Source organism: Pezoporus flaviventris, unplaced genomic scaffold (assembly GCF_033815535.1).
Source record: "Pezoporus flaviventris isolate CSIRO_AGI_PZ_B2104156 unplaced genomic scaffold, CSIRO_AGI_Pfla_v1 ptg000013l, whole genome shotgun sequence".
In the NCBI taxonomy this organism is placed as follows: Eukaryota; Metazoa; Chordata; class Aves; order Psittaciformes; family Psittacidae; genus Pezoporus; species Pezoporus flaviventris.
Window position 1 is genome coordinate 13,384,792 of NW_026892561.1, and position 12,003 is coordinate 13,396,794.

The 12,003-nt window shown below is 57.3% G+C and overlaps 1 protein-coding gene across 1 annotated transcript in view; it reads left to right on the top strand.

Moving 5' to 3' along the window:
• KIF1A (kinesin family member 1A) overlaps nt 1-12,003 on the top strand; it is a 41,137-nt gene that overhangs the window by 318 nt on the left and 28,816 nt on the right. Inside the window, exons 2-7 of the mRNA XM_061451737.1 lie at nt 5,378-5,529; nt 10,225-10,301; nt 10,396-10,575; nt 11,087-11,152; nt 11,345-11,523; nt 11,871-11,982. Of these exons, the coding sequence (XP_061307721.1) occupies nt 5,424-5,529; nt 10,225-10,301; nt 10,396-10,575; nt 11,087-11,152; nt 11,345-11,523; nt 11,871-11,982 (720 nt within the window). The 5' untranslated portion in view covers nt 5,378-5,423. The remainder of the gene's footprint in view (nt 1-5,377; nt 5,530-10,224; nt 10,302-10,395; nt 10,576-11,086; nt 11,153-11,344; nt 11,524-11,870; nt 11,983-12,003) is intronic.

Genomic DNA, 12,003 nt, shown 5'->3' on the forward strand with positions numbered 1-12,003 from the left:
AGGACTGCGGCCGGCGGGCGTTGCGCGGAGAGGCGCGGGGAAGGATGGAGGGGGAGGGGGATGCCCGTGGGTCCCCAGCGCTGCAGCCGGCGGGTGCCGCCCCGGCTTCCAGAAGGATCCAGCCGGGGGGGGCCTTCCTGGGGATGGGGCGATGCCTCTTCAGCCGCGGCACCAGCCTGGGGTGGGGAGGGGAAAGATGCTGTCCCCGCTGCCCGTAGGAGGGGGCACAGGGACTGTTTTTCACCCCAGAGCCATGCCAGCTCTCCCCTCCGTGGCAGGTGGCTCTGCCGTGATGTTGAGCCATCTTGCACCATCATCGTTATGCTTCAGAGTCAACAACAGTGCTGGAGGAAGCCGCGAGAGCCCCATTTGGTCTCACGTGGGGAGGGGTGGTGGGGTGGTTGCCAAGCCAAGGCCCTTGCATGCCCCACAAAGATGAGGTGTGCTGCTGACCTTGCGCTTGGGTGCAGCAGGTCAAGGGCTGCCATGTCACTGCGGGCCAGTGACGATGGCTTCTGAAGGAGTGGATGGTCCCTGGATGGAAGGGCTGGTGTACAGCCCCATACTTGGCCACCTTGGCTCCCAGGGAGCAGCCCTGCACCTGCTCTATTGTCTTTTTCCTCTGCCTCTTCTTCCTCTTCCTCCCGCATGGGGCAGTGTCCCCTCCCCTGGACGCTATAGGCCCCGGTGTGCCAGCATCTCCTGCCCTGTCGTGTCCCATGCCTTGGCTGTGAGGCTTGGGAAGGACAAGGAACTAGCTGAGCATTTCTCCTGCCGCTCCATGGCCGTACTTCCACACCCCAATGCCTGGAGTAGCCTCAAGGCAGGTGGTGTTGGTGGCATGAGGAGGGGCAGCAGACTCCCTGTGGGGTTCGGCCAGGGGAGTGGTGGGCGCTGCCATCCATCCCTGCACACTGCCACTGACCTCCATTTTGTCTGGGAGATGGCAGCGGGCGCTGGCACAGATGCTGTCACCACTCCCTCCCCACCTCCCTGCATGTGGTGAGAGCTGCAGCCCTCAAAGCCCAGGCAGGGCCAGAACCTGGTGTTCTCCCCTCCCTCCTCCCAGCTGCCCACCCCTGTCTGTGCTCAGCCATACTGATAACCCACCGGAGCTCGTTGCCTTTTCCATGCAGCTTTTTCCCATTGTTGGTTTTAGTGTGTAGAAGAATGGATGGAGACAGCAGGCGATGGAGCGTGAGGTGACTCGCCTTTGCAGCAGGGATAGGGAGCTGATCAGCAGCAAGCAAAACCCCTCATCCATGGCCTTATTTGCTTCCTGCAAATTTTAATCCACATGGAAATTCACCAGGAGCTGCAAGTACTGCCCCAAAGTCATTGTCCCCCATTGGGGTGGGAAGGAGGCGAGAAGGCACAGGGGCAGAGTAACCAAAATGGCTCCAGGGAAGTGGGTGGCTGTTTTTCAGCTGGGGATGGGGGGGGACTGCTCATGCCCTGAGCTGTCCTCCAAGCTGCTTCCCCCACCCATGGGAAATTGCAGCGTCATGGCCCCTTGCTGTGCGCAGTGCTGCCATGTCATCTGGACCAGGTGCCCCCAGCATCCCCCCACACCATCCCTGTTGTCTCCAGAGGAAGTGCAGGGTCCCCTGGTCTCAGACAGGGTGGGGGGGGGGGGGTGGGGGGGTGGTGCAAAAAAGGGTGCAGGGTAAGGGCTTACTAAAACAAAGCCATTGGTGGCTGAGAGCACCATGGCTCAGGAGGCGCAGCCAGATGGGGCATCCGCCCTCACTGCCGAGGTGATGTGGGGATGTGCCTCACAGACAAAAGGAGAAACTTACCTTTGATTTCCCTCAGTGCAGGCAGCTGCCAGAGGTACTTGTGGCCCCAGGGAGGCAGCCCCTGCCTTGTGCTGGCTGCTGGGAATGGGAATCCTGGCTGTGCTGACCTGTGTTAGCATCACTGGAACCCTGGTGTCCTGCAGCACCCAGAGGTCAGGCAGCACGTAATGTCCCTGCAGCATCCTTAGGGGAGGAGCTGGCTGTGGGTGGCACTTGGGGACAATGCTCCCCGTCCCAACGGTCACCTCTTGGCAGTGGCAGGAGGGCTGCCAGTTGGTAGCCCTCGGACTTAAGAGAGCTCTCGTTAGCTAATCTCTGCCCAATTAATCTTAGCTGATCCAGTTAATCATGGCTCTCTAGGCCTTTTCCTCATCACCTAGGGCTGGCAGGGATGCTGTGGGCTGCGCAGGAAGCAGGGCGAGAGATGCCCTGCACAGTTGAGGGATAGATCTGGACCTTCCTGCCCCCTGGCACCACAGTCTGGGGACTCTACTGGCCTCCTCCACTGTCTCCTTTGTGTGTGGGGTGGTCCCGGGAGGTTGCAGGGAGGAAGCCAGGAGTGGGGCCACGGTGCTGGCCCGCTCCCAGGGAAAGGCTGATAGCAGCTTATTGAATTTCTCTCGATGGCAGATTAAACAGGCGGTGGCTGACTATCCCCGGGCAGAGCAAGCTGGGCTTGAGCCACCCGCTGCCCTGGGGGGAGGCTGCCTGCCTCTGCCCTGCCTTCCTCTGCCCTGCCTGCCTCTGCCCTGCCTGCCCGCCGTGGTGTGTGCCCCCTCTCTGGGGGATTCTGAGAGCCTGCAGCCAGGGATGTGAGTGCTGGCTGTGGCTGGTGGTGCTGCCACATTGCATGGATTGCAGGCTGATTCTGCAGAGCCAGGAAAATAGGAGTTGGGGGAAGGAAAAGAGGCTCAGGAGAGAGCTGGGCAGGGGGCTGCTGGTACTCTCAGGAGGTGCACGTTGCTGTCTGGAGTCCTCGCACTGATGTGTCAGAGATAGGACTAGATCGCTGCAGAGGAGCAGGAAGGAAGCAAGTGGCACATTGCCGACCGAGGAGGCTGAAGGAAATGGATGGAGCTAGAAAATGGAGCTGAGCTTGTGGTTCTGCAGCAGTGAATACCGGGAGGGAGAGGAGCCCACGCCCTGGACTAGGCAAGCCAGATGGCTTGCTGGGAATACACCGGGATGTGGGCATCAGGATGGCACGGGGAGAGGAGAGGTCCTGATGGTGATGAGGGGGCTTCTCACAGCCAGCAAGGGTGGGCTGTGGTGGTATTACAGTGGGACTGAGTGGGCCCTCCTGGCAGAGGAGGGCAAGCAGCCATCAATAGATGGCATACAGCAAGATAAGGCATCCAGAAAAGTGGGACGAAAGAGAAACCAGTGCTGCTTCGTGGGAAGTGATGGGGCTGAAGGGGCTGTGATGGGAACCGCACAGGGGCGGGATGGAATGAGCAGCAGTCGGTTCCAGGGCTGGTGGGGTCACTGATGGGTGGTACTATTCCAGTGCTGGTGGCTCTTGCCAAGTGCTGTGCTGCAAGTCGGAAGCCTGGGGGCCTGAACCACCTCTTTACAGCCCTGGGAACAGGGGGGAAGGAAGCTATCCAAGCTGTGGAGGAGGACAGGGCAGACTTTGACACAGGTACTTGCTGCCTGCTGTGTGGGTAATGGGTGCTCCATCATCCCTGATCACCAGTGGTGCCACAGGGTGGAGCAGCTCAAGCCAGTGGCCCGGTGAGGGTGCAGCCTTTCCACCCAGGAATATATCCCATCGTTTTATGGGAAAACCCAACTTTTTCATTCCCCTTTGGCAAGGAGTCCTGCTTAATTTTTTCCTTCTCCCCATCTGAGAAAGCAGCAGGGTGGGAAAGCAGAGGCCTGTTGATATGTGGCAGCCCACTTGCAGGCTCAGGGACTCAACAGTGGTGTTAAGCACCCGCTTAAAATAATCCATGCTCAGGAAAGCCTGAGACCAAATGCTTGAGCTCTGGAGCTGGTGGGATTTGAGGATGTGATTGCTGGCTGAGCACAGTGGGAGCTCTGGAGTGGGCAGTGAGAGGAGGGCTTGGGAAATGGAATGGGAGAAGGTTTGTCCTCCTACTGTCAGGAGCACAGGCTGGCTTTTAAAGCAAGCAAAGACAGCACCAAGCTTGTAACACTTTCTGGCTGTGAATTTTTCCACTGCACCATTAGTATACCTGCCTTTGGCTTTCCTCCCAACCCCACTGGAAATAAAACTGGAGCTGTCAAACCTCGGTTTGTTTTCAAGCCATCCTCTTCTCTTGGGACACTGTCCATTCTTTGGATTTCTTCTTTCTTCCAACCCTCCCTCCCCCATCCCCACCCCTTTCCCTACAAACTCATCTATATTTTTCATTTCCATTGTGGGAAAAACCCATCTCATGTTGAGGACACATCCTTACTGCTCCACTTCCATCAGGTCACGGTATTCATAACCACAGCTGTGCCATTGCTCACTCCTGGCAAAGAGCAGGTTCAAAAACCCCAGGGCATTTGCAAACACCCTTGCAGGAATCCAGCAGGCAGGAGTCCCACAGGCAGGGATGCTGGAGGAGCTCATGCTGTATGATGCTGAGCTCCTCTTCCATTGGCAAGGGCATAGGGGGCAGGAGGCAGGCAGGAAAGAGGGTTTATGTTAGAATGCAGGAATGGATTTCGTCAGGGCTGATACTGAATGATACTGATACTGACCCAGTGGTCAAGGGAAGGACCCCAGCATTCTCTTCTGGCCAAAGCTAGTGAGGCTTAATTGAGGCTTGGGGAAGATGGGACCAGCTGCAGAGAGCCTGGACATCAGTGCTGGAATGAGTGGCTGCTCTGGCAGATGTTAGAGAGTGGCCCATTTCATCTTGTAAGGTTTGTGATTAATAATTTATTAGTAAAAGGAGTGGACAAATGATCACAAAATGGGAACTTCAGCTGAGTGTGATTGCTACCGGCTTGTTGGCTGGTGCTGCTCCTGCTGATGCTGCACATCTGCTTTTGCTAGGAGCTGAATGAGAGGCAAATATCAGCAGTTGTGTTCAACAAGCACCTCTTTTCTCAATATGAATGCCATCATTTATCTGGCCCTCCACCCAGTCCTGCTGCCCATTCCAGGCTTTGCTGGCGCTGGACTGGAGGCAGGAGGCTCAGGTGATGGGCAGGGCATTGCAGGCTTGCTTGCAGGTGAAGGGTTACCTGCTCAGTGCCATTGGCACCCTGGGATGGAATAACTGTTCCTTGGGGGTCATGCTGTTGCTGACTGTGCCCAAGCGGCCCTATACCCTGTTGTGGTTACCCACCGAGTGACGCTGCAGGGCTCTGATTGCTGCATTGGGGTAAGGGCAGGAAGGGATGTCCCCTGGGACTGACCAGGTGATCCTCACCCGAAACATAAGGGGAAGGGGGAAGAGGCAAAACATGGGCAGATCAAGGGATGCAACAGAACGTCATCTTTCAAGCAGAGACAACCCAGGGTCCACAGGAGGTTTTGTCACACAGGTATTTATCTGACACACACAAGATGGGGACTGGGATGTGAGGTCTCCTAACTCCCATTTCTTGCCTCCTTGCAGGACAGCCGCTGCTCCCTGCTAGCAGGACCCACCTCCAGCTGGCACGATGGCAGGAGCATCTGTGAAGGTGGCGGTGCGCGTCCGGCCATTCAACTCCCGGGAGATGAGCCGGGAATCTAAATGCATTATCCAGATGTCAGGAAGCACCACCAGTGAGTGCCAGTGTTGGTGACAGAGGGGCCTGGGGAGGTTTTGGGTGCTGCCTGGGTTGGAGCATGTGCAGTCAGGCTGCAGCAGCAAGCACTGGGGTGCTAGATGTTTGGTGTGGTTTTCTGGAGTCCTTTGGAAGAGGGAGTCTGGGGGGGGTCTTCATGTTTCCCACAGGGAAATGCAGTCCTGCTGTTGAAATGGCAGCATCGGAATCTACATGGCACTGAGCCCTTGTGTTTTTGTGATACTGAATGGGGCAGGATCCCCCAGCAGGTGACGGGGTAGGGGGAGAATCAGAAGAGCCTGGAAATGCTGGTGCATGGATGTGCGGCTGAGGATGCCCAGCCTGTGGCTGCTTGGCCAAGCATGGAAGCTGTGCACCAGCCAGTGAGTGGCTCCTGACAGCACTGGCTCCCAGGTACCATGCACCACATTGTGCCAGGACCCATCCCCACTTCTGTGGGGAACCATGCAGGATGGAGGAGTGGGAGTGGGATTTGCCAAGGGAATGGTGTGCTCAGGGAGGGGGAATGTAGCACAGGAGCTTGGGACTTCTTATCCAATCAGAGGCCTATCTGGCATTTGCCCCTCTTTAAATAACCATAGAATCATAGAATGGTGTGAATTAGAATGGACTTTAAAGCTCATCCAGTTCCAACCCCCTGCCATGGCCAGGGACACCTTCCTCTAGACCAGGTGCTCCAAGCCCCATCCAACCTGGCCTTGAACACTGCCAGGGATGGGGCAGCCACATTCTCTGGGCAACCTGTGCCAGGGCCTCAGCACCCTCACAGGGAAGAGTTTCTTCCTAATATCTAATCTAAATCTACCATTTTTCAGCCCAAAGCCATTCCCCCTTGTCCTGTCACTACAGATCCTTGTAAAAAGCCCCTTGCCAGAATTCTTGTCAGCTCCTTTAGACACTGGAAGCTGCTCTAAGCTCTCCCTGGAGCCTTCTCCAGGCTAAACAAGCCCAGCTCTCTCATCCTGTCTCCATAGCGGAGGTGCTCCAGCCCTTGGAGCTTCATGGCCTCCTTTGGATGCACGTGAGCAGCCCCATGTCCCTTTTGTGTTGGGGTCCCAGAGCTGGACACAGGTCTATGGGGGGATCTCAGACACTGGAGTAAAGGGGGAGAATGCCCTCACTTGACCTGCCGGTCACGCTCCTTCTGATGCAGCCCAGCATATGGGCTGGAACTATGGGGTGGGGAAGGCGGCTTCCTCTTTGGCTGTGGAAGCCACCAGATAAGGATAGAGTCTAAAATAACTCCCTGCCTGTCTGCCAGGGGCTTCCTGCCTCACAGACGGTGGTGGGTGAAATGCTGGCGCCAGCTACCCCCGCAGTGTGCCAGTGGGTACTGTGACACCCACAGTGAGAGAGAGAGGAGGGTACCCAAAGGTGCAGGGCAGCTCTGTGGCCCTGCTAGGTCCCCTTCTTACCCTGAACCTGTGGAGAAGGAATGAGGAGTTGTGGGTCCATAAGGTAGTATTTGCTGGTCTCTGGCATCCCGGGGCGGGACTCCCTGCCCCGTTATGCAGGGATGCTCTGTCTGCCCGTGGTGCAGAGCTGCTCCCCTCATGGCGAGGAAGCCACTCCCGGTCAAGAGCGTTGGGCACCCCCACCTCCACCATGGCCGTGTTTGCTCAGAGCAATCTGTGCATGGCCATCCTGCTCCACTGAGCCCCCCCTCCGGCTGTGCCCCCGGCCCTTCACCCCTGCTTGCACTGCGAGGGCTGGCAGGGCTGCAGGCAGGCGCAGGGGCAGCGCTCGCCAGCCCTTTGCTGACGGCGAGGTTTTTCTGCATGAGTGGACACACCGTCGGCTAATCCCCTCGACCTGGGGGCAGGCGCCAGGGAGGCTCTGGTCCTGCTCCTGCTGCTGCCTGGGGAAGGCAGGGGACGCGGTGGTGCCGGCTGCTCCCCTGCAGAGCGGGGCTGTCTCGGGCCCCCGGCTCCTTGCAGAGAAGCCAAAAATAAATGTGTTTGCGTGGGGCGAGAACGAGTCTCCCCTTTCCCAGCGCTATTTGCGGAGACACCTGGACATGCCAGGGCAGCGAGCGTTGTTCTTGTGCCTAATGCACTCAGCCCTCGGGGCCAGGACGGGCTGGGCACCGGGGCAGGACGGGGTCAGCTCTTCTCCGCTGCCCTGTTCCTCCGCGGACTTGCAGCTCCCACCCCTTGGCTTGCTGCGCCGCGGCTGCCAACACCGCTGCTTTGTTGCTGTGGCGTCTCCGCCTCTGCACGGCTGCGGGGCGTAGCCCAGCTACCAGCACACCCCCCCCGGCCCCTCTCCTGGCAGCTCCCATCAGGACGGCGAGGAAGCGACCCTGGCTTCCATCCTTCGAGGCCATTAATATTCTCTAGCTGAAGCCACAAGTCTTGTGGGCTTTGAAATATAGTGATTATGTTCACTCTTGTGGGTCTTGGGTTTTGTCCTGCTTGGTGCTTGACCTCTCGCTATCTCTGCCATGCCTCTTCAGGGTGAAGACAAGGGTCATCTCCGTATGTTTTCCTCATCCTGCTCGTGTTTGTGTGTCTGCCTCAGTCCTCTTTCTGTGTCCTCCCTGCCTTTTTTAACCCCCGTTGGCCAGAGCACGGATCTTTTGCAGAAGCTTTGCAAAAAGCCCTGGGATGCCTGGTCACAGGAGAGGGAAAAAGTCACCCGTGACATCCAGCCATGGAGCAGGGGCAAATAAACTGGAATGAAAGTGGCATGGGGAGCATATTTCTGCTCAGGGACGGCAGACTGCTGCTCTCGAAGTGCTCCCTTCTTGCCTGTGTCCCAGTCTCCGCTCTGCCGGGCCAGCTGGATGGATGCAGCTGGGATGCCCGGAGTTGCTCGGTGCCATCCCTGGTTGCTCCTCCGCCCCGTGCCCAGCGTGAGCTGGCACTGGAGTGTAGAACAGCTGCCTTGTGCTGCCCCATTCTGTCTGCTCCTCTTTTTGCCCTCGTTGTACTCCTTTTTGGCTCTGGTGAGGGTCACTTCTGCAGCGCAGAGACAGACCCAGGCTGAGCACTGGGAGGCTGGGTACCATGGCAGAGGTGCCAGGGGAACCCCAGGAGCCACTAGAGTTGCTCCATTGGCTTCTTGCATGGCCTTGCATTGCTTTCTTTTGCAATGGCTGCTCACACATCCTCAACACACCAACCAGTCACTAACAGGGGTGGGCAGCCCCCACGGCCTGGTGCCATTTCAGTCTGTATCTCAGTGGGGACTTCCAAGTCCCCAGCCCAAGAAAACTGAAGCACCTCTCCTATGAATACAGTCTGAGAGAACTGGGGGTATTCAGTCTGAAGAAGGCTCAGGGGCTTAGAGCAGCTTTACATACTAAGAAAAAGTTCTTTCCTGTGAGGGTGGTGAGACACTGGCACAAGTTGCCCAGAGAAGCTGTGGCTGCCCCACCCCTGCAGTGTTCAAGGCCAGGTTGGACGGGGCTTGGAGCAACCTGGTCTAGAGGGAGGTGTCCCTGCCCATGGCAGGGGCTGGAACTGGATGAGCTTTAAGATTGCTTTCAACACAAACCATTCTATGAGTTGTACCTTCAGGATGGGCAGTTGTTATGCAGCTATCACTTCCCAGCCCTTTCTCCTGGTTAATTAGTCCTGGATGCTGTAGTCATCTGGAGCATGAGTCATGCTGCCTCCAGTAGGCAGGGAACCAGTGCCCAGCCCCTCTTTGGTGCTGGGCTCCTGCCTACAGTGAGGGGCATCTGGGCACCACCATGCTGCAGTTTCATGGTCAAGGCTGGATCCTGGGGCCAGTTGGGAAGGCCTCAGCTTGAATCCCAAGGGCACGAGCCCTGCCTAAGTGCCAGCCCCAGGCAGAGCAGGTTGGGGTTGTGATGGGGGGAGCTCCATCAGCCTTGGTGCTGTGCAGCCTCCTGGTCCCCAGCAGTGTCAGGGAGCAGCAGGGGGCTGTGGGCACAGGAGCTGGGCTGTGCCGCAAGGTCATTTCAATGTTGCCTGACATGGCTTGTGGCTGGATCTCGTGATTACCCCGCTGATTTGGGTTTCTTCTGACGCATCTGTTGTTTCAGAAAAAAACCATCATAAATGCCCAGGGAGGGGGGGGGGGAGCGAGGACGAGAAGTGATGCAGTCTCCAATTTCCATGGCAACGTCCTTTTCACCAGGGGATAGGAAAAAGCAGGCTCTTGTTTCCGCTGGCAGTGTAACACAAGGCATTAACCACTCTGCTGGGGCTGGGTACCCAAGAGAAAGAGCAGGGGAGGAGAGACAGGAGCTGGAGAGGGATTGGGGGAGCCCTGATGGGGCCATGGCTGCTCCCACCTCACCGTGCCAATGCACGTAGCCTTGGGCCTGAATCCCCCAGCCATGGGGTGAAGGAAGGCTGTGATCCTCCCATACTGGTGCTGGTACTGGTTCTGGGTTCCAACAAGCAGAAAGGAGCCCAAAGGAAGGAACTGTTTCACTCACACTGCCCAGCGGGACGTTTGGACAAGACTCTGCCCGGTTCCTTTGGCTGTTGTAGGCTTTGGGGCCATGGTGCCCACCTCCTCTGCTGTGACTGAGTCTGGGAGCTCTGGACACATCTGTGGAGCTGGATGGTCGCAAGTTCTGCTTTCTATGACTGCTTCAGACTGAACCCCACACCCTTCTCCCTTCAGAAGTGGGATGCAGGTGGCAGGGTACTGTGGATGACTGGGTGGCCTCACATTCCATTCTGTTTGCCCCTAGCTATCCTGAACCCGAAGCAGCCCAAAGAGACACCAAAAAGCTTCAGCTTTGACTATTCCTATTGGTCCCACACTACGGTAAGCATCAGGAGGCCTGAGCCTGGAGCACTGGGCTGGGGAGGGCAGGAGGACCTCCTTGCCAAATTTCTCCTTATCCCCCTCCTCTCTGCAGCCTGCAGATATCAACTATGCATCTCAGAAGCAAGTGTACCGGGACATTGGTGAGGAGATGTTGCAACATGCGTTTGAAGGCTATAATGTCTGCATCTTTGCCTATGGGCAGACGGGTGCTGGAAAATCCTACACCATGATGGGGAAGCAGGAGAAGGACCAGCAAGGCATCATCCCTCAGGTACCACCTGGTGAAAAGCTACCTGTTACCCTGGCCACAGCGGGATACCCAAACTAAAAGTGGAGTGGGGAGGAAGGAGGGAAGTAGGGAAGGACCAGGGCCAGGCTTGACCAAAGTCTGATGCAACCCTGTTACAGCAGCAAGGTGCTCAATGGAGGGCAGGGGGACAAGAAAGCATAACACTGGACTTCTCTGAGACTGGATAAATGACAGTCTGGCCACACAACGTGTTTGTGAGAAGCTGCAGTCCAAGTGCCAGCCAGCAGCAGCTGTGTGTACCAAGAGCTGCTGCATGCTGGACCAGGAGGGTACCGGGAGGGGTCTGGGAATGCTGAGCCCCCCATATCGGGGGGGGGGGGGGGGGGGGGGGGGGCCTGCCAGCTCCCCAGGAGCTGTCCCAGCACTTATGGGGCTCTGTCTTTTGGAGTGAGAAGGTAGAAATCCCTGTGGCTTGGGCATTCTGCATCCTTATGATGAGGGGGGGTGAGCAGCCTGGTTCTTCTCTCTGCAGCTGTGTGAGGACCTCTTCTCCCGCATCAATGACACGACAAATGACAACATGTCCTACTCAGTGGAGGTAGGCACCCCATTGCCTGTCTAGTCCAGCTTCAGCCTCCCACCCAGCTCTGCAAGCCATGGGGGTGTGCAGACCCCTCTTTAGGGGATCCCATCTCTGGATGTGGGTTGGGTGGGCAGGGCCTCATTCTGCCTATGAACTGAGCATCCACATGCTGCCGGTCACTAGATTTGCCCATACCCTCTGCTGTAGGTGAGCTACATGGAGATATACTGTGAGCGTGTGAGGGACCTCCTGAACCCCAAGAACAAGGGGAACCTGCGAGTAAGGGAGCATCCCCTCATGGGCCCATATGTTGAAGACCTTTCCAAGCTGGCTGTGACCTCCTACAACGATATCCAGGACCTGATGGACTCTGGGAACAAGGCCCGGTGAGTTGGGGAAGCAGGAGATGGTCATGATTTGGAGAGCTTGCAGACATCTCCAGAAGGTGCTGCCTAACTTCCATGCTTTGATGGTCTGGCTGCTCTGAGAGTGGCAGTTGCCTCCTGTCTGAGCACTGGGTACCCCCCACTTATTTTCACCTTACCTCTTTCCTGCTCTCAAAATGCCCAGAAGCCAGCAGGAAAAAGCCTGGACTTCTGCATGCCTCCTCCCAGAGTCCTCTCCTGTTCTCCAGACTTGCCTTTCCTGTCCTGAGATGAGCCCTGGCCCCATCGCCAGCCGCTCCAGTGTCCCCTGCAGAGTGTCAAACTTTCCTGTCCTCCTCTCCCTGCAGCACGGTGGCTGCCACCAACATGAACGAGACCAGCAGCCGCTCCCATGCCGTGTTCAACATCATCTTCACGCAGAAGCGGCATGATGCCGAGACAGACATCACCACTGAGAAGGTGAGAGCAGAGCCTGGGGGA